We start from the raw sequence: 21,677 nt of genomic DNA on the forward strand, positions 1-21,677 counted from the left end.
AAAATTATGTGATGAGTTGGATGCTTTATGTGCTAGGTTTTGGTGGGGTCAAGTTGGGAATGAAAGGAAAATTCATTGGAAAAGTTAGGATAAACTGACTTTGTCAAAGAAGGATGGTGGAATGGGATTTCGGGACCTTAGATCATTTAATTTAGCCATGTTGGCCAAACAAGGGTGGAGGCTGTTAAAAGATACAAATTCTCTTCTCTATCAGTGCTTTAAAGCAAGGTTTTTTCCTAAAACTACAATACTTGAGGCCACAGAGTCACCCAATTGTTCGTTTGTGTGAAGGAGTTTAGTGGCGGCCCTACCTATTGTAAGAGCTGGACACTGTTGGCGTATGGGGATGGATTTTCTATAAATGTCTATCGAGATAGGTGGATTCCAAATTACCCTACAAATAAGCCTTTCTTGTTGGTGAGTGATGATGAAGAGGAAGTATGGGTGTCAAGCTTGATTAACCAAGACCTCCATGTGTGGCGAAGAGATTTTATTATGGCTAACTTCAATCGGGAAGAGGAGGAAGCTATATGTGATATTCCTCTAAGTTGAAGGCAAGTACCTAACTCTGTTTATTGGAAGCATAACAAGGATGGCTACTTCTCAGTAAGATCGGCATACAAGGTTGCAAGGGCTCTCTTGAAAAAGGATGATTGGGCTGAACCATCATTAGAAAGTGGAGGTAGTAGGGTGTGGGCTGCTATATGGAAGCTATGGATCCCTAACAAGATTAAGGTGTTTGGGTGGAGGCCGTGTCATGATATTCTCCCAACCAGAAGGAACCTCAAGAAGAAATGGGTTTTGTTGGATGAGTCGTGTCCGTTCTGTGCCAGATTTCAGGAATCAACCATTCATGTTTTATGGGAATGTACAGCAGCTTAGGATATTTGGCATGGTAGTGTTAGGGCCTTGCAGAAGTGTGGGACGGGGCAATCTGACTTTGTAGCTCTATTGGAGTACCTGCTAGATTGGATGGACAAAACAGAGGTGGAGTTGATGTTAGTGCAGGCTTGGTTGATTTGGAACTAGCGGAACAGAGTGGTGCATGGAGGCAAATTTCTGGAATCGGGCTAGTTGAATAGGCGTGCTGCTGAATTGCTTGAGGAGTTCTAGTAGTCACAAGACAATTTACAAGCTGATGATGTGCAGGGTGCGACTCGTTAGGTAATGTAGAATGCTAGAATGAGCTGGCAACCTCCACCACAGTCCGTGTATAAGCTAAATTACAATGCAGCAGTTTTCGCAGGTAATGCCAGTTCTGGGTTTGGTGCTGTGATCAGAAACTCTAGTAGAGAAGTCATGGCAGCGATGACAGCCAAAGGTCAGGCAGTCCAGTGCAGTGAGGAGGCAGAACTGCTCATGTGTCGGAAGGCGTTGGAATTTGTAATAGATGCTGGCTTCACAGTGCTGATAGTGGAAGGCGATAGTGCCAATGTTACGAGGAGTATTGCTTCAGGCAAGGACAACCAGTTAGCTATTGGGCATGTTGTTGGTGACATTAGGCATCTGATGGGAGCTTTGGAGTGGATTTCTGTGAGCTGCACTAAGAGAAATGGTAATAGGGTGGCACATGTGCTAGCTAGATATGCCCAACATGTAATTTCTGATTTATTTTGGATGGAAGAGGTTCCATCAGTTGCGTTTGAATCTGTAAACTCTGATGCTTCTTTGATTTAATGAAAGTTTGAATCCAGTTTCAAATATATATATATATATATATATATATTACTGTAGTAATCAGTTTAGCAATCATTAGGTATTTATGCTTCATTGTTTAATGAGTTTCATTATAATATGTAAAAATAATTTTTATTCTTTAAATTTATATGGTTGCTTTGAATTATGTTTTTTTAATGATATATTTTCTTGCACTTTAAAACTAAATATTTCCTGATTTAATTTTACTATTTGGAGGTGGCGGCTAATTAAAATGTTGAGTGAAGGAGGGAAAAGAGATGAATGTTTGGTTCTTAAATTTGGACGTTATTAATTCATCTTAAATGAGTAAATTTCCATTAAAAAGAAATAGTACAATGAAGTCATATTGCTCAAAGGTTTAAGATTTCATGTTAAGTTTTATTGCTTGTTGGTTTCAAAGTGTCCTCTAAAAAATAGAAACAAAGCTATATTTATTGAGTAAAGAATTTGTTTAATATGTGTACTTTGAATCTAATTTTATTTATAAATTAAGTATAAACATTCCTTATATATATTTTTTGTGTAGGAATGACATTTACAGATAATTTTAACCATTAATAACCCAAACTAAATTTTTGATTATGGAATTTTTTATTGAAAAAAATGACAAATATATGTTTACGTTTACGATTCATGTAAAGCATACACAATTGTATATATTTGCATGAATAATGTATCGTTCAGGCAAATATGTACAATGTACATTGGCATAGAGTTTAGGAATGAATTGTCCCGATGATAAGCTAAATGGAAAATGTCTAGTTCAGTAGAGTAATAGTCGGGATGTATTTAATTATAGTCTTATATGCTCGGAAAACTGAGAACGGTCAAATTCTATTAGGCAACTAGCAACTAAGAAAGCACTGTCTTATGTAAAGCTCTGGCATCCATTTTGTTTTAATTAAAATAGTAAAACGACGTGTAGGGTGCGAACCATAACCTGTCGCAGACGAATGCAGTAGAAGATGAAAACGACTTATCATTGATGCTATTTTCTTCAATCTTCCATTGCACTTTTTGATGTTCTTCAACTATGGATTCACTGGGGTATAAGTATAACATGGTTTTGTTGGAAAGGGATTCTTTAGTGCTCATTTGTTGCTATTCAAAACCCTTTCCGGATGTTCCTTGGGGAAATATCCAACCAGACATAAGATTTTTCCTCCATATTGTTTAAGCATGATTGTTGGGTTTTTACTTTTTACTTTTTATTTTGGTCTATAATATAGCATCCTCGACTGATTTTCGTCTTTAGCCCGTAAGCATCGGTTACAAGACCTCCCAAGACTGCTTCGAGCATTGCAGTTGCCACGACTGAGCTTACGATGAGCTCAAAGACCATTTCATGGTCGAGCAAATTAAACTTGTCCTTGATTGAAATTAAAGCTCCAGTAATCGCAGTTGAGAATATTCACATCAGTGTAGCTATTTTAGCTAAAGATTTAAAAGAACTCACGGTACTAAAAAAATTTAACATTCAACCCTAACTCACCACATCTATTGAGATACTATTCCTTGCTAACCCAAATATAATAACCCTCTCTTATCTCTCTCGCTAACCCTGACTCTCTGTTTTTCTACATTTCTATCTTCTCTCTCCATCTCTCTTTCGTGCACCGATCAACATAAATGTTGTGGTGGTATTAGATCTCTCCCGATCTAGTGGTGGCGGTAATTTTGCGTTCATGCAGCAATGGGTACATAGAACCAAACTGTGGCGGATGGATAATTAAAATAAAAAAATTTCCGTACTTTTATTGCTCTTGTTATTGATAATATTATTATTATTATTGTTAATATTATTATTATCTCTCCCTCAAAATTTGCCACATGTTTTGCAGTTTTTTTAATGACCCTAAACCACTTTCCCTTTCTAGACACACTGCAAGATAGGTCCTAGAGATCACAAAAGTAAGAAAATTATCTATCAAAAAGTAACTAAACAAGACTTCACACATTAGTGATTAGCCATTGATGTTGATTCAATGCTGATCATCATTGCCTCTAATATAATGCCGACAAATGTGACGGAAAAATAATAATAATAACAATAGTAGTAGTAGTAATAAAAATAAAAATAAAAATAAAATTTTGATATATAAATAACATTAACAATAACAATAAATAATTAGAAAAAACCCTCAAATATTATAATAAATATAAATTTTTAATGTTTATTTTCATTGTTAAACCCATTCTAAGTGAACTTGGTGAGAATTAATAGAATGGTGATTAAGTATAAACATAAAAAATATAAACTTTCAGAACTCAGTATATTTTGAAAAAATTAAAATGGTAATAAAATAATAAAGAATAAACATAATAATTAATATGTATATTTTTGATATTTTCTGAACATGCCAATTTGTGATTTGCGGCAATATCATAAAGAGTGTTTTATTAGGGGCTGCTTATCCTTTTGTACATAGTTAGGGTAGTTAGGGATCAAGATCACTCTTTTATTAGTACTAGTACAAGATGCAAAAAGACATATTTGCATGAATAGAGTATTGCTCATTCTGTTCATGCAAATGTCTACGATGTACATTGGTATAGACTTTTTGTATTGTATTTAGTTGAATTTCATAACAGGGATTGTGAATTGATATTGTATATGTAGTATCTAATAACGATTTTCAAAATTATATACACAATAATAGTGTAATGAGAAACTTGATGTAACCAATATCATGAACATTTTAAGAAAAAACTATTTTAGTACCTCCAAATGTCCTAGTCGAGCTATTATTCTATATTTTTTATAACCCAAACTAACATGAATAGCACTACTACAATTCATTATTCCCATGCATAAGCATGGGCTATGTAGGGGTAAAATTCCCAAGTCAACAATGGGCCTTGGACCCCGTACGGAGTCCAGCCATGATCAAAAGGGAAAAGGGGGACCAAAAGACTTCCAGCTCAACCCTGTTGAGCCCAACTTATTTAAAAAGACGTCCAAGGAGGAATGTCTCCTCGGACACACCAAATACGGGCCCAATGTGCGCCCCATCCACAGTGAAGAATCATCCCAAACAAATGTGGGTAGTAGGGTGAGCCTCACAAAGCAGGAAGAAGGAAGAAAATGTAAGACGACCAGGGGGAAACCACAACTGCCGCATTAAATGCAAGGAAGCTACTTTTCCAGCTGCATTAATGTGGAGAAGACAGGCGAACAGTGTTATATTGGCCAATGCAACTCACAGAAAGATAAGGTGGATGTCCGATGGGATAGACACTTAAGTGAAGGTCCAGATGGTTAACAAGTGTAAGGCTCTTATCAATTTAAGGAGGCTATATAAGAGAAGGAAATCCCCATGAAAAACGGATCGAAAATTGGAAAACAAAAAGGATATAGAAAGAGAGAGGAAGGCAATAGTCTTGGATCAGAACCAGAGGTGCACCCATCCGTCTCCTCGGGCCGAGTATCCTGTGGACTTTAAGGAGATATTCTTACGTTCAAATTGCTGCATGGCATACAATTAACTAACGTTCACTTCGTCCAGCCCTAGTTCTGTAACCCGTTCTCTACAAATTCATTGTCCAGGGTTCTTTGGGCCAGAATCACTTACTTGTTGGACCTGGGCCCCAAAGACCGACCCTACAATTGGCGCCGTCTGTGGGGAGAACTTGTGTCTCGACAAGTGAAACTGTAAGAAATTGAAGGATCAGGTCCGCGCCAAACCAGACGTGCAGATTCCCAACGGCAAGACAATTTTTTGAATCTCGAACGGGAGAAAGACCAAGACAAGCAACGAGAGGGCAGTGTGAACACCTCTCACACGAGCAGGAGCCGTTCGAAAGGGAAAGGTCATGCATCCCATAAGCAAAACGATCGAAAGGCTTTACAGCAAGAAATTTATGATTTGAAGAAGAAGCTGCGCCGAGCGCAGCGAAAACATCCTTCACCCGACTCGGACACTAGCAGTGATGAGGATAATGAATACAGGCCGAGATCAAGAACCCCCCCAAGCGAGACTTTTTCCTACGAGGAAGAGAGACCTCGCAAACGTAGCCACAAAAGCCCATCTTACCAAGGCCTAGCCAACGATGCCATGAGCAAGGCCCTGGATCGCATCTCCTAGTCGCCTTTCACGCATAGAATAGAGGGGGCAGAGCTTCCTCGACGGTTCCATCAACCAACATTTGCCATATACAATGGTCGGACTGACCCAGTAGAGCATGTAAGCCAATTTAACCAGAGAATGGCTGTCCATTCCAGAGACGAGGCGTTAATGTGTAAGGTGTTTTCGTCTAGCCTGGGACCTATAGCGATGAGATGGTTTGATGGCCTTAAGCCAAATTCCATAAATTCCTTTAAGCAGCTGACACAGGCTTTTGGTTCCCGCTTCATCACCAACAGCAGAGTCCCTCGGCCCCTAGATTCCCTCCTATCCTTGTCCATGCGAGAAGGAGAAACACTGAAGGCCTATTCAGACAGGTACTGGGAAATGTATAATGAGATAAAGGGAAACTACGACGATGTCGCCATCAGTACGTTCAAGAGGGGCCTGCCGACGGAGCATGGCTTAAGGAAATCCCTGACTGGGAAACCGACCACTAGCGTGTGCCAACTCATGGACAGAATTGACAAGTACAAAAGGGTCGAGGAGGACCAGCAGATAGGGAAGGGTAAAGTGAAGGTTGTCCCTCAGGAGAGGAGGGACTTCAAGTTGGACCGCTTTAACAGCAGTAACAGGCTGAGAAGAGACTACGCGGAACAGTCTGGATCCACTGGGGCACAGGCAGTCCATGCTGTGTTCCGAGAACCATTACACAAGATCCTAGAGAAGGTGAAGTGCGAACCATTCTTTCAATGGCCGAGCAAGATGGCAGGTGACCCCTCAAAACGTAACCAGAATCTGTATTGCGCATACCACTAAGAGCCGGGTCACCTCACCGATGATTGTAGGAATCTGAAGAACCACTTGAACCGACTAGTCCGAGAGGGGAAGTTGAGACATTTATTACATCACCCTGTCGGATGGCAGGAGCAATCAAACATCGAAACCAGGCAAAGAGCATTGAGGCCGCCCATTGGCACAATAAATGTCATCCTCGCCGCACCTAGAAGGACCGGATCCAATCCTCTCAGAGTAATGTCAGTGGGCAGGCTCCCGTCTGAAGCCGATGGCAGGGAATCTAAAAGGGCCAGAGCAAGTCCCACGCCCTTAATCGGATTCTCGGATGAGGACAAACTGGGAACCCTTCAACCCCACGACGACGCCCTAGTCATCACGCTCAGAATTGGGGGTTATGACGTCAAGAGGGTGCTAGTTGATCAAGGCAGCACCGTGGAAGTAATGTATCTCGACTTGTATAAAAGATTGAACCTGAAGCCAGAGGACCTGTCGCCATACGATTCCCCTTTGGTCAGTTTCGAAGGAAAAACAATCACCCCGAAAGGCATGATCAGGCTGCCTGTACAAACAGACTCTGACGTGGTGGAAGTGAACTTCATTGTGGTGTGAACTTCATTGTGGTAGATGCGTACTCCCCCTACACAGCTATCGTGGCCCGACCATGGCTTCATGCACTAGGGGCTGTGCCATCAACCCTACACCAAAAAGTGAAGTATCCGTCAAGAGGTCAAGTCAAAGAAATAATAGGGAACCAAGCGATGGCCAGGCAATGCATGGTGTCCGCAATCTCGCGACGACCAAATAGTAAACCTTCCACTTCAGCCGAGAACGGCTTATAGCAATTAATGACCCCAGTCCCAGCTTCGGGTGGTGGAGGACCAGTCATGGAGGTGAGTTGTGAGGATCTGGAGAAAGTACTCGTCGGATCAGACCCCGAGAGGTTTTTTCAGGTCGGCTCATAATTACCGCCCCAAGAGAAGTCAATACTAATTGATTTTCTCCGACAGAACGTGGACGTATTCGCCTGGGACCCCTACGAGGCCCTTGGGGTTGACTCAGATTTTATCTGCCATCACCTTAATGTTAACCCGGCTATAACGCCTAAGAAGCAGCCTCCTCGGCGACCGTCGAAAGAACATGCAGACACTGTGAGAGAGGAGGTCACAAAATTGAAGAAAGTAGGGGCTATCAAGGAGGTATTCTATCCCGAATGGTTAGCCAACATAGTCATGGTAAAAAAGAAGAACGGGAAATAGCAGGTCTGCGTAGACTTCACGGACCTAAACAAGGCCTGCTCGAAGGATCCCTTCCCTATGCCACGGATAGACCGATTGATAGATTCGACCGTCAGACACCCCTGAATGAGTTTTTTGGACGCCTTCCAGGGCTACCATCAGATACCTCTAGCCGCTGAGGACCAAGAAAAAACTGCTTTTGTCACCCCCATTGGAAATTATCATTATAAGGTGATGCCCTTTGGCTTAAAGAATGCCGGGTCAACCTACCAAAGGATGATGACCAGGATGTTTGAACAGCAGATGGGAAAGAGCATTGAAGTGTATATAGATGACATGGTGGTAAAAAGCAAATTGGTAGCCGACCACGTCAAAGACCTCGGCGACATCTTTCGAATTCTGAGAAAGTACAAGCTGCGACTTAACGCGTCCAAGTGTTCATTTGGGGTGGGATCAGGGAAATTCTTAGGTTACATGGTGACCCACAGAGGTATAGAAGTTAACCCTGACCAAATAAGAGCTATTCATAGCCTGCAGCCTTCTCGAAATCCCAAATAGGTCCAAAAGCTCACCGGCATGATTGCCGCTTTGAACCGTTTCATTTCCCGTTCAGCGGACAGATGCAGACCTTTTTTCCTCCTATTAAACAAGTGGAAGGGCTTCGAGTGGACTGAGGAGTGTGCTTTAGCTTTCCAACAGCTTAAGGATTACCTCGCCCGACCACCAATTATGTCCAATCCTGAGGCCGACGAGGTGCTATTCGCCTACATTGCTGTGGCCTCTCATGCAATAAGTTTAGTGCTAATCCGAGAAGACAATGGCACGCAACGGCCCGACTACTACGTTAGCAAATCGCTGCACGAAGCAGAAACACGTTACCTACCTCTCGAAAAGGCCGTCTTGGCAATCGTACAAGCCACGCAAAAGCTCCCCCACTATTTCCAGGCACACACTGTGGTTGTGTTAACTCAACTTCCATTGAGATCCATTCTCCGCAGTGCCGACTACACAAGCAGAATTGCAAAATGGGGAATGATTCTGGGCGCCTTTGACATTAGGTACATGCCTCACACCGCTATAAAAGGTCAGGTCCTCGCCGATCTGGTAGCCGAATTCGCGGAGCCCACACTACAAGGAAAGGAAGGGTCAGGATCACTAAGTCCTGATGGGAAATTGATCAGCACAATCTCTCAGCAGGAACACAATTGGTGGAAAGCACACGTCGACGGTGCAGCCAATCAAAGGGGCTCAGGAGTGGGGCTAGTTCTGGTCTCCCCCGAGGGGATAACCATCGAAAAATCGCTGAGGCTTGGATTCTCCGCCACGAATAATGAAGCCGAGTATGAGGCACTATTGGAAGGAATGTCAATGATCCGGAAAATGGGTGGAAAATTCTTGAACATGTTCTCGGATTCGAGACTCATCGTGGGACAAGTAAACGGGGAGCTAGAGGCGAAGGATGAAAGAATGCAAGAGTACTTAGTCCAAGTTAAATGCCTGCAGACCCATTTTTGTCACTTCAATCTGTCGCATGTGTCAAGAAGCGGGAACACCCATGCTGATTCTCTTGCAACGCTAGCCACCTCCTCGGCTCAACCACTTCCCCGGGTTATTCTCGTGGAAGATCTTTACCACCCAACGACGACGAGGGCCAATGATATACGGGTCCACAACGTCAGGGCTGGACCTAGTTGGATGGACCCTCTAGTGCTGTTCTTAAAGCACGATACTTTACCGGACAATAAGAACGAGGCCGACAAGATTAGAAGGAAGGCCTCTCGATTCTGGTTGTCCGAAGACTCCAAATTGTACAGGCGCTCATTCTCAGGGCCGTACTTGCTGTGTGTGCACCTAGAGGCCACTGAACTCATCTTGGAGGAATTACACGAAAGAATTTGTGGAAGTCATAAGGGGGGTAGGTCCCTATCCCATAGGGCCATAACATAGGGTTACTGGTGGCCGAGCATGCAGAAAGAGGCGTAGGAATATGTGAAGAAGTGCAACCAGTGTCAAAGGTTCGCTTCGAATATACATCAGCCTGGCGAAAACCTCAACCCGCTGTCCAACCCTTGGCCATTCGCACAGTGGGGCCTAGACATCCTGGGACCATTTCCCAAAGCGGCAGGGAACAAGAGATTTATTCTCGTCGGCACAGATTATTTCACGAAATGGGTGGAAGCCAAGGCGTTGGCGAATATTAGGGACGTTGATGCCAATAAATTTATTTGGAAAAATATCATCACTAGATTCGGGATACCTCACACACTGATCTCGGACAACGGCCTCCAGTTTGATAGTAAAGCTTTCAGAAGGTACTGTAGTGAGCTGGGAATTACCAACAGATACTCCACACCAGCTTACCCGCAGGGTAATGGGCAGGCGGAGGCCGTCAACAAAACTATAGTGAATGAGCTGAAAAAGAGGTTAGACGATGCGAAAGGGAGGTGGGTCGAAGAGTTGGCCCATGTCTTGTGGACATACCGCACCACGCCTCATAGGTCCACAGGGGAAACCCCCTTTTCGATGACCTATGGGGCTGAGGCTGTCATTCCACTGGAGGTAAACTTCCCAACACAAAGGATCACTGCATTCTGCCCCGGTGCCAACAATGGACTTCTAGAAAAAAGCTTGGACCTCATCGAGGAAAGAAGGGAAAGCGCAATGGTCCAATTTGCCCACTATCAGCAAAAGCTCAAGCAAGGTTACGATGCCAAGGTGAAGCTGAGGCCCCTGGCGCCTGGGGATCTGGTACTAAGGAAGGTCCTTGGCACTGCGAGAAACCCTGCGTGGGGGAAACTCGGACCAAATCGGGAAGGCCCATATCGTATCACCTCCATAGCCGGCATAGGAGCCTACTTTTTGGAAGATTTGGATGAACATGTAGTGCCACGCCCTTGGAATGTAAATAACCTGAAAAGGTACTGTTATAAATGAAAGACATAATTTTTGGCACCACATTACTGTACAGCTACTTGGACTAAGTGTTAAATAAAACCCAAGTCCTGCCTGGCTTCTCAGACCACAGACTTGGGGGAAATTAACCTCGAAGCATTTTTCACTAAGTGTTAAACAGAACCCAAGTCCTACCTGGCTCCTCGGACCACAGACTTGGGGGAAATTAACCTCGAAGCATTTTTCACTAAGTGTTAAACAGAACCCAAGTCCTACCTGGCTCCTCGAACCACAGACTTGGGGGAAATTAACCTCGAAGCATTTTCACTAAGTGTTAAACAGAATCCAAGTCCTGCCTGGCTCCTCGGACCACAGACTTGGGGGAAATTAACCTCGAAGCATTTTCACTAAGTGTTAAACAGAACCCAAGTCCTGCCTGGCTCCTCGGACCACAGACTTGGGGGAAATTAACCTCGAAGCATTTTCACTAAGTGTTAAATAGAATCCAAGTCCTGCCTGGCTCCTCGAACCATAGACTTGGGGGAAATTAACCTCAAAGCATTTTCACTAAGTGTTAAACAGAATCCAAGTCCTGCCTGGCTCCTCGGACCACAGACTTGGGGGAAATTAACCTCGAAGCATTTTCACTAAGTGTTAAACAGAACCCAAGTCCTACCTGGCTCCTCGGACCACAGACTTAGGGGAAATTAACCTCGAATCAATCTTATATGATTATCGACTATCATTTTTTACATATTTGTTCATTCATGCTTGGTTTTCAACAGTTAGTGGCAGAATAGACATTCATTCATGATGAAAGCAGGAAAGACAGTGGAACAACATGATTTAGAGACTGTCCTCAGGCGACTTGTCCTTCGCGGCTGGTTGCGCATCCTCAGCTTCAGGCATAGGGGAGTCCGAGGCTAAGGCCTTCGTTAAGAGAGGCTCTTCAGGGGCAACCGCGTCCGGAATCTCACGAATATCCTCCGGAAAAAATATATTCTCAATTTTCCGGAGATCGAAGTCCGCTGGAACTACTGCCCGATCCAAGGCTACACCCTAAGACATGGTGATGTAGTCCTTGCATACGACGGCCACCTCCTCGGTCAGCCTAATCTCAGTGTCCCTGACTCCGCGATCATATGAGGTCGCCACCGCTTTCTCAGCCGCCTTCCTGGCCAAGCGAGCCTCATCCTTGACCTTTGCAAGCTCGGCCTTGAGATCTGAGACCGCCTGCTTCTCTGTCGCGAGTTTTTCCTCAAACTGGCGGAGCTGTTGGCGTAGATCCTCAACCTGCTTGGTGACGTTCTTATGTCCGACCTCGGCACTCGCGCGAGCCCTCTGCGCCTCCTTCACCTTACTGCTTAGGCGATCTTTTTCCTGCCTAAGGTCGCCGGCAGCCGTCTTAGCAGCGAGGCGGGACTTAGCCTCATTGTGTAGGTCCTCACGAGCCTTCTTGGCCCACTCCTCGGCAATGAAAATTTGTTGAGTGACCTACGCAAAAAATAGAGACCAAATTAAAAGAGAATGACGAACAACCAGATACGGAATAAGAAAGCTAGATAAGAGAAGTTTTACTTACCATAACCATGTCCCTCTTTAGCGACATGAAAAGGTCTGGTTGCCGAGTAGCCCGAAGACCCTCCATATCTCGAGGCAAAAGGAGGGGCTGTTGCAGGGCCTCGGCCAGGAATGACGCCTGTCCTCGCTGGGCTTCCCAAAGAGTTACGTCCCAAGAGATCGAAGCGCCATCCAACTCCAGCCGTGGCGACCAGGTCCGCTGTTCCCTCCGAATAGCAGCCTCGTCTCGGCTGTCAACGGACCTGGTCCTCTTCTCATTGGGCTCTTTATTCTCTTTGCCCTTCTTCTGGTGCTTGGCCTTTTCACGGCCAACCTCGCCCTCCTCCAACTCTTCCACAGGCCTTTTTCGCCTCAAATTAGGCATAGGCTGTAGTGCTGCATCCGAGGTGGGTGGAAGAGGAAGAGGAGCCTTGGAAGTAGGCTACTCCTTTGGGGCATCCTTGGAAGATTGCCCTTTATTCCTATTGGAAAGGAGGCCCTTGAGACCAGACCTGGGTTTCAGATCCATGCCTTCTTCCTTGATTTCTTGGCTGGTATGAACTTGTGCAATTACCAGACCAAGATTGGGGGCAGCTGAGGCTCGGTCTAGGTCTGAATCGGAGTCTAAAAGCTCTACTGGCCTAGCCGACACCTCTCTCTCCTCAGTGAAGTGGAACTGGTCAATCTGATCCTCCAAGGATGATTGCGAGGAACCAGCTTCTTCCCCAAGGACAACTACTGTGGGAAGAATGCGCTGAGCAGGCAGCTGGACGGGAGGTAAGTCTCTCGAAGCGAGAAATCCCGGTATGGAAACGTCAATGCGTGCTAACCTTGGACTACCGGCCCTAATGGCTTGACCAGCATCTACTACGGATCGCGAGAGAGGCACGTAGTCCAAAATCAGAGGAGCAGATCGCAGTTGCCCGTCCGCGCTCACGTAAATCTCAGATCTTAGAAGAAAATTGAGTGCCGGGACGTTAACCAAGCTTAGCCGAGGAGACATTCGCTCCTTGTCTGCGAAGCCCAAAGAAAAGGGGTACATTAGTCTGAGGAGGCAAATAAACAGAACCAAAACTGAAAAAGGAAAAGAAAGCTCAAGACTAAGGTCCCCTCAAGGGGATCTAATTCTATGATGCCCCACCTGGTTTTCCTGCCCTGACCGGACAGTGAATACCGTCGTGCCATGGTTCGGAGGCGATCAAAAGGTCGTCCTTCAAGCCTTTGTTGGACTTAGGAAGGCAGGATATCAACCTCACCTCATCGGACCTGGACTTTAGGTAATATGAGTCGCCGAGGCTATGGCATTCATATAGATGAACCACGTCGTGCCACGAAAGGCCGAGGTTCATCTGATTGTTCAAGACATCTATGCACCCCAGGATGCGGAACATGTTCGCGGCGCACTGGTGGGGGGTTAACCTATGACCACGCAAATAATCCCTAGTTATCCTTCCCATTGGGATCGTCATTCCTCCCTCCACGAATGCTATCATTGGAATGGCGACCTGCCCCGTCTTTCTCTTGATCAAAATTTCCTCCAAATGGCAATACTCTAGACCTACTTCCGGCAGAATATGGTACTTCGCCCTGAAGCCTTCCATACCGACTAGAGAGTCTACCATTTTCTCAAGCTTACCCATCCCCCTAATCCTAGGCAACGCAACGATGATTTACTTAAGGAATAACACAGGGAAGGGCAACAGAAAAGAAATGTGCACTTACGGGTAAGGAACTTGCCAGAAATCTTCAAGGGGACGACTGCGAAGGCTTGAACACTTTGAAAGGGAAGGTACTGGAGTGCTCTGAGTGCTTGTCCAAAAAATGGGGAGGAAATGCCTTTTAAAAATCTTATATATCCGGGAGAAGCTAGACAGCCATACTCCCGCCTAGAGAAATGGAAATGATATCAACCGTTGATCTGGCACCCAACCGTCGGATTGAAAGGATATAAAACCGCTAAAAGCAATAATTAGCACCTCAGGGGTCATTAAACGCCTTCAGCATTAATGAGGCACATGGGAAGCATATCTCCGCACGGGTGAAGCCGGAATCCACAGTAAATGATCCTATGAATGTCAAAATCCCGCCTTTCCTCCTCGGACAAGAGAGAAAGAGCCGGAATTTTGAGGGGCTATTGTAGGGGTAAAATTCCCAAGTCAACAATGGGCCTTAGGCCCCGCATGGAGTCCAGCCATGACCAAAAGGGAAAAGGGGGACAAAAGACTTCCAACCCAACCCTGTTGAGCCCAACTTATTTAAAAAGACGTCCGAGGAGGAATGTCTCCTCGGACACACCAAATACGGGCCCAATGTGCGCCCCATCCACAGTGAAGAATCATCCCAAACAAATGTGGGTAGTAGGGTGAGCCTCACAAAGCAGGAAGAAGGAAGAAAATGTAAGACGACCAGGGGGAAACCACAACTGCCGCATTAAATGCAAGGAAGCTACTTTTCCAGCCGCATTAATGTGGAGAAGATAGGCGAACAATGTTACATTGGCCAATGCAACTCACAGAAAGATAAGGTGGATGTCCGATGGGACAGACACTTAAGTGAAGGTCCAGATGGTTAACAAGTGTAAGGCTCTTATCAATTTAAGGATGATAGAGAATTGGAAAATAATCCATCTCCAGATCGTCCAAATGGATCGTCCAGAGCCTACAGCGCAGGTTGATTCAAGAGTTTATCCAGAAGAAGGAGAAACGTCCATGAATAATAGCACCACTCCATAAATTAAAGTCTCCCATGGACGACATAATCGTCCATTAGGTTCGTCCATGAGCAATCGTTAGATATCCTTGGACGACTAAACCGTCCTACACCAGCCGGACGAAAGCTCAACACTTAGACTTTCGACTAAACCCGCAACAATCTCAACAAACCCTTCCCATAAGTTAACTTCCATTAGCGGTTACAGTTTTATATCCGTTGAGGTAGTTAACTCCGGAGTTGTTGGTTTCCACAAATCCTGGGGAGGTTATTGGACAAATAACCGTCCCAGGCTCCCTATATAAGGGACCGGTCTGAACCCGATAGTGGTCAGATTTTCTCTCAGACATTTTTCCAAAATACTTGGAACTTCCTTCTCTACGAGACTAACTTCTCCATCGGAGGGGGTTCGACTGGTCTTCTCCGGTCTCCTCTTTGATCACGTTTTCTTCCTTGCAGGCCATCAACCGTTTCGATAGCCCACCGAAGCCAGGCCATCCACCTTACTGATTCGGAGTGATATCAGTTGGCGCCGTCTGTGGGAAGTGAAGGTTGTTTTGCGACTTTCTTTTCCGCGACAAAGGGTTAGGATGGTCAGGACCAGGTCGAGGGCTACTAGCCCTGGCCGTCAGGGAAGCAGAGGCGCTTCAAGTGATCCCCAGCGTGATCGCCAATCTGTACCAGTCATGCAGACGTCATCTGTTCAGAATACGCAATCCATGGCGGCTGCAATGGCGGAATTGACTCGCCAAAACCAGGAGTTAAGGATGGAGATCAGTCAGAGAAGACAGACACGTGAGGAACACGCAGGACAGACACAAGGCCATGGTGACAGAGAGAATACTGAGGTTGGAAGCCAGTTTAGAGGCACCACTTCACGGGCAGTGCCACACTTGAAAGAGGAGATGGACCAAATGAAGAAAGTCATGGAGGAGATGAAGGAGAACATGAGGAGAACGAATCCTATAGAAGATTTGGTCCAAAGAACTGACTCTCCTTTTACGGCTTCCATCAATGGCCACCCTCTACCTTCAAAGTTCAAACTACCTTCCCTGGACTCGTATGATGGGACGCGTGATCCCTTTGATCACATTGCAACATTCAAGACAATAATGCACCTTCAAGGGGTCCCTGATGAAATCATGTGTCGAGCCTTCCCTACTACCCTTAAAGGCCCGGCACGAGTTTGGTTCAGTAAAATCCCCCCAAGTTCCGTAAGTTCTTTCGAAGAGTTAAGCAAATTGTTTGTTAACAATTTCATCGGGGGACAGAGGCACAAGCGCTCTTCGTCCAGCTTACTGACCATAGAACATGGGGAGAACAAAAGCCTGCGGTCATTTATCACTCGCTTCAACAGAGAAGCCCTTAGTGTGGACGAGGTGGACGACAAGCTTCTACTGGTAGCCTTCCACAACGGGATTAATTCGGATTTATTCATCCACAAGCTATATGAGAAGGAGCCTCAAACCATGGCCGAGCTCGTCCATTCGGCTCAGAACTTCATGAATGCAGAAGATGCAATCATAGCCAAGAAGAGGAAAAGAGCTGAAAGGATGGAAGTGCACCCAGCTCGACATTCAGAACAAGCCCCTCGTCCAAAGAAGGGACGGACGAAAGATAAGAAGGAACGAGATAGCAGGAAGACAGGTCCCTTGGGAAGAAGTCAAAACTATACGCCTCTGAACGCTCCACTTGATCAGGTGCTCATGCAAATCAAAGACGATACTTCCTTGAAATGGCCAGAGAAGATGAAAGGGGATCCCAATAAGCGCAATAAGAACAAATATTGTCGCTTTTACAGGGACCATGGGCACGACACGGATGAGTGTTACGACCTGAAACAGCAAATTGAGAACCTTATCAGACAAGGAAAGTTGAGGCACTTCGTTGGAAGGGATCGTAAAGATGAGAAGTTGAAAGGCAAAATAGAGGAATCATCCCGACCCCCACTAGGAGAGATAAGGATTATCGTCTGAGGGAACTCGATGGGGCAATCTTCCAAGTCGAAGAAGACGTATCTCAAAGCATTACAAAACGTCCAGCTCACTGGACGATCACCAAGGACGAGCTCAATGGACGAGCAAACCATTTCCTTCACTGATGAAGATGCTGAGAGAATCCATCACCCGCATGACGACGCGATCGTCATTACACTGCTTATTGCAGATTATACAACCAAGAGAGTACTAGTTAACAATGGAAGCTCGGCAGACACATTGTATTACCCCGCCTTCCAACAGATGAGGCTTGGACGAGATCAACTTCGTCCAGTCTGCTCGCCACTAATAGGATTTGGAGGAATGAAAGTACAGCCCGTGGGTACCATTACATTACCAGTTGTGGTAGGGTCATACCCACAACAGATAACCAGGGAAGTCAATTTCCTCGTGGTAGACTGTGCCTCTTCATACAATGCCATTATTGGAAGACCCACTCTTAACAGTTGGAAGGCGATAACCTCTACCTACCATCTATCAGTCAAATTCCCTACGGAGTACAGGATAGGACAAGCACAAGGAGATCAGTTGGCAGCTAGAGAATGTTACTTAGCCATGATGGCTTTGGACGAACAGGTGCAGACAATGAGCATTGAGGAGAGAAGAGTTGTTGCAGAGCCCACGAAAGTATTGGAAGATGTTCTTTTGCAAGAAGATGATCCCGAGAAATTCACCAGAATTGGAACGGGTATAAAGAAGAAGGCGAGAAAAGACCTCATCCAGTTCCTGAGAAAGAGTATCGACGTTTTTGCATGGAGTCATGACGACATGCCAGGAATCGACCCGAGTGTAATCACCCATCGGTTGAATGTGTACCCCTTTTTCAAGCCTGTTCATCAGAAGAAGAGGGTATTCGCTCCTGAGCGGGATAAGGTGATCAAGGAAGAGGTTCAGAAACTGACCACGGCACAGTTCATTAAAGAAGTCTATTACCCGGATTGGTTAGCCAATGTGGTGATGGTGAAGAAAGCTAATGGAAAGTGGAGAATGTGCGTAGACTTCACTGACTTGAACAAAGCATGTCTCAAGGATAGTTATCCTCTGTCACGCATTGATCAATTGGTGGATTCTACTGCTGGACATCAGTTGCTGAGCTTCATGGACGCCTTCTCAGGATATAATCAGATCAAGATGGATGAAGCTGATCAGGAAAAAACTTCCTTCATTACCAACCAAGGTTTGTTTTGCTACAAAGTAATGCCCTTCGGTTTGAAGAACGCAGGGGCAACTTATCAAAGGTTAGTGAATCACATGTTTCGTCCACAAATAGGACGGAATGTGGAGGTTTATGTCGACGACATGCTTGTGAAGAGCATAGACGAGGGAAGCCATCTAGACGACCTACAGGAAACCTTTGAAACACTTCGGCGATATAAGATGAAGTTGAACCCAAGTAAGTGTGCATTCGGAGTATCGTCGGGAAAGTTTCTGGGGTTCATGGTCTCGCAAAGAGGAATTGAGGCAAATCCGGACAAGATCCAGGCTATATTGAACATGGAGCCACCGAAGAGTATCAAGGAAGTACAATCCCTCACAGGACGAGTTGCCGCTTTGAACAGGTTTGTTTCGAAAGCCACAGATAAGTGTTTACCTTTCTTTAAAGTCCTCAGGAAGGCATTTGAATGGACGGACGAATGCCAAAGGGCCTTCCAAGACCTGAAGGATTATCTCACAACTGCCCCATTATTAAGTCCATCCGTGCAAGGAGAAGAACTGTACCTATACTTAGCGGTGTCCCCACACGCCGTAAGTTCAGCTTTAATCAGAGAAGAGGGGAAAATACAAAAACCGGTGTACTACACTAGCCGGGCACTTAGAGGAGCAGAGGGAAGGTATCCGCTCATGGAGAAATTGGCTTTTGCACTGATAACGGCTTCTAGGAAGTTAAGACATTACTTCCAAGTTCATATCATCAATGTCATAACGGACCACCCGCTTAAGAAGGCAATGAACAAGCTGGAAGCCGCAGGACGACTGATTCAGTGAGCAGTTGAACTTAGTGAATTCGACATTCGGTACCAACCGAGAAATGCAATAAAGGCTCAAGCCCTAGCAGATTTCATCGCAGAGTTCACTCCAAGTTACGAAGACCTGGGGGAAGGAGAGTACAACAAATGGGTCATCCATGTAGATGGATCGTCTACATTATATGCTGGAGGAATAGGAGTTGTTTTGCAGTCGCTAGAAGGGGACAAATTGAAATACAAGGCCCGTTTGCAATACCAGACTACTAACAATGAAGTGGAGTATGAAGCCCTTTTAAAGGGGTTGGAACTGGCCAAATCTGTAGAAGCAGACTCAGAAGCAGACTCAATACTTGTCCTGGGAGACTCTCAATTGGTCATAGGCCAAGTGAATGGGACATGTGAAGCCAAGGAAGATAGAATGAAGAAATATCTAAGGAAGGTAGTACGCCTTGTGAAGAAATTCAAAAAAGCAGATTTTGTTCAAATCCCAAGGGAAGAGAATGTGGAGGCAGATACTCTGGCGAAGGAAGCATCTGCGAATGAGGCGTTGGATGAAATGGATGATGTACACTACATGCCAAGTATAGACCTTCCAGAACTGATGCAAATAGAGGGAGAAGGAAATTGGATGACCCCAATAGTGTCGTACTTAAAGGACGGAAGGCTTCTGGAAGCTCAGGGTCAAGTCAGCCAGGTATGTGCTTATGGACGAGGTGTTATACAAGAGAGGTTTTTCCCAGCCTCTCTTAAGATGTTTGGCTCTGAACGAGGCAAATTACATGTTGAGGGAGGTTCACGAAGGAGCATGCGGGAACCATTCGGGAGCCAGATCACTCGTCCATAAAGTCATCCGTAGCGGATTCTATTGGCCAACCATCCAGGCTGATGCTAAAGCATATGTCAAAGTATGTGATCAATGTCAATGCTTCAGCAACATTCCCAGACAGCCAGCAGAATATCTCACGCCAATGATGGCCCCTTAGCCTTTCGCGCAATGGGGACTAGACATTTTAGGGCCCTTTCCGACTGGAACTCGGCAAATGAAGTTTCTGGTGGTGGGAATAGATTACTTCACAAAATGGGTGGAAGCCGAACCCTTAGCCAAAATTACGCAGCAGAATGTCAAGAACTTCGTCTGGAAGAATATTGTATGCAGATTCGGAGTACCTAGAGTACTAGTGTCTGACAATGGACGACAGTTTGACAACACACCTTTCAGGGAATTTTGTGAACAGCTTGGAATGAAGAACCATTACTCCTCACCCTCCCACCCACAGGCCAATGGCCAAGCAGAAGTAGCGAACCGATCCTTGCTGAAGATCATCAAGACTCGGCTCGAAGGGGCAAAGGGAATATGGCCGGATGAATTACCAGGTGTTTTATGGGCTTATAGAACGACAGCGAGAACTCCAACAGGAGAAACTCCTTTTAAACTAGCCTACGGAAGTGAGGCAGTTATACCAGCAGAGGTACACATGACGAGCCACAGGGTGAGGAAGTATCAAACTGAAGAAAACGAGGAACAGCTCCGTCTTAACCTTGACCTTATGGACGAGGTCAGAATGGATGCAGAACAGAGGATAGCGAGGTACAAAAATCTCATGGCAAGACAATATGACGCTATGGTGAAGCCTAGGCGTTTCAACATCGGGGATCTCGTCTTGAAGAGGGTTACCTTAGCAACAAGAAACCCGGCCTACGGGAAACTTGGCCCAAATTGGGAAGGACCTTATAGGGTTATCAACTGCAAAAGGCAAGGATCCTACTATTTGGAAGCTTTGGATGGGCGAAGGCTGGAACACCCTTGGAATGTTGAGCACCTCAGGAAGTACCATCAATAAGTGCTGACTCTTCACCAGTGTCCTTGGACGAGATATCTGGACGAGCAGAAGTGTTTACTACTATCGAGTGTTTTTAAGTATTTTAATAATCCCCTAGAAAGTACATTAGTGTTTTCACTTTTGTGCTATTCATGGATGAGTTGGTTTGTATTTTTAATTCAATAAGGCACTAGCTCATGAGCATGTGTCATGCCTGTGGACGAATGTTTACATAAGTTTGGATTTTCAAATATATATATATATATATATATATATATTGTGTTTTCAAGTATATTATTGGAATCCTTATATGTTCATTCAGATTGATCCGCAAAAAAGAAAGCAAGCATGGACAAATGAAATCCTTGGACGCGAGGATATATCGTCCATAAGCCTTCCTCCAAAGGAAAGATGAAAAGGTATATCCGTCCAAAGCAAGAGACGAGATGAAACCTAAACTGAAAATGAAACTAAGGTCCATCCGTCCAGAACATAGGACGAGATGAAACCTAACCTAAAAATGAAGCTAAGGTCCATCCGTCCAGAACATAGGACGAGATGAAACCTAAGCTAAAAATAAAGCAAGTTTCATCCGTCCAGAACATAGGACGAGATGAAAACTAAGTTAAGGGCATACTCGTCTAGACCTCAAGACGAGATGAATTCCCAGAAGTGTTCGTCCGAGACACGGACGAGCAAAGACTTCAAAACTAGCTTAACAATCCATTACATTGGACGAGAAATTGCTAAAAAGTCTAATCATCAAGGACGACAAAATGATCGTCCATAATTTTGGAATGATGAAAAATCTAGCCAAAAGGAATCAATTTACTCTATCTTGGTGATGTAATAAAAATTCACTCCCATGCTCAAGACGAGGTAAACTGAATTCCTGGATGGACGAACCACACTGATGATATGAAAAAATAAAATAAAA

General features: G+C 45.0%; 4 protein-coding genes across 4 annotated transcripts; all 4 read left to right on the forward strand.

Moving 5' to 3' along the window:
* Positions 1–1,182: 1,182 nt before the first annotated feature.
* On the forward strand, positions 1,183–1,677 carry LOC115985611. Its single transcript, XM_031108538.1, has one exon. The coding sequence runs from the start codon at positions 1,183–1,185 to the stop codon at positions 1,675–1,677; it is 495 nt and encodes a 164-aa protein (XP_030964398.1).
* A 4,424-nt stretch (positions 1,678–6,101) lies between these two features.
* On the forward strand, positions 6,102–7,169 carry LOC115985613. Its single transcript, XM_031108539.1, has 2 exons — positions 6,102–6,491; positions 6,690–7,169. The coding sequence occupies exons 1-2, from the start codon at positions 6,102–6,104 to the stop codon at positions 7,167–7,169; spliced, it is 870 nt and encodes a 289-aa protein (XP_030964399.1).
* Positions 7,170–8,083: 914 nt separating this feature from the next.
* On the forward strand, positions 8,084–11,487 carry LOC115985614. Its single transcript, XM_031108540.1, has 4 exons — positions 8,084–8,285; positions 8,409–9,603; positions 10,042–10,543; positions 11,473–11,487. The coding sequence occupies exons 1-4, from the start codon at positions 8,084–8,086 to the stop codon at positions 11,485–11,487; spliced, it is 1,914 nt and encodes a 637-aa protein (XP_030964400.1).
* Positions 11,488–16,941: 5,454 nt separating this feature from the next.
* LOC115985615 lies at positions 16,942–20,091 on the forward strand. Its single transcript, XM_031108541.1, has 6 exons — positions 16,942–17,894; positions 17,988–18,130; positions 18,224–18,897; positions 18,994–19,318; positions 19,433–19,614; positions 19,852–20,091. Exons 1-6 carry the CDS (start codon positions 16,942–16,944, stop codon positions 20,089–20,091), a joined length of 2,517 nt encoding a protein of 838 aa, XP_030964401.1.
* The last annotated feature ends 1,586 nt before the right edge of the window (positions 20,092–21,677 follow it).

The sequence above is a fragment of the Quercus lobata genome, chromosome 4, assembly GCF_001633185.2.
Source record: "Quercus lobata isolate SW786 chromosome 4, ValleyOak3.0 Primary Assembly, whole genome shotgun sequence".
Lineage (NCBI taxonomy): Eukaryota > Viridiplantae > Streptophyta > Magnoliopsida > Fagales > Fagaceae > Quercus > Quercus lobata.

Bases quoted from the DNA above. Each gene is read 5' to 3' on its own strand.
- LOC115985614 (XM_031108540.1), top strand. From the start codon at position 8,084: ATGTTTGAACAGCAGATGGGAAAGAGCATTGAAGTGTATATAGATGAC. The intron at 8,286-8,408 runs GTATAGAAGTTA...TTTCCCGTTCAG, and splicing joins TTACATGGTGACCCACAGAG to CGGACAGATGCAGACCTTTT. The intron at 9,604-10,041 runs GTACAGGCGCTC...TATCATCACTAG, and splicing joins TTGTCCGAAGACTCCAAATT to ATTCGGGATACCTCACACAC.
- LOC115985611 (XM_031108538.1), top strand. From the start codon at position 1,183: ATGAGCTGGCAACCTCCACCACAGTCCGTGTATAAGCTAAATTACAAT.
- LOC115985615 (XM_031108541.1), top strand. From the start codon at position 16,942: ATGGGGCAATCTTCCAAGTCGAAGAAGACGTATCTCAAAGCATTACAA. The intron at 18,131-18,223 runs GTTTGTTTTGCT...GTCCACAAATAG, and splicing joins TTCCTTCATTACCAACCAAG to GACGGAATGTGGAGGTTTAT. The intron at 18,898-18,993 runs GCAATGAACAAG...AATGCAATAAAG, and splicing joins CGGACCACCCGCTTAAGAAG to GCTCAAGCCCTAGCAGATTT.
- LOC115985613 (XM_031108539.1), top strand. From the start codon at position 6,102: ATGCGAGAAGGAGAAACACTGAAGGCCTATTCAGACAGGTACTGGGAA. The intron at 6,492-6,689 runs GTGAAGTGCGAA...GTCGGATGGCAG, and splicing joins TACACAAGATCCTAGAGAAG to GAGCAATCAAACATCGAAAC.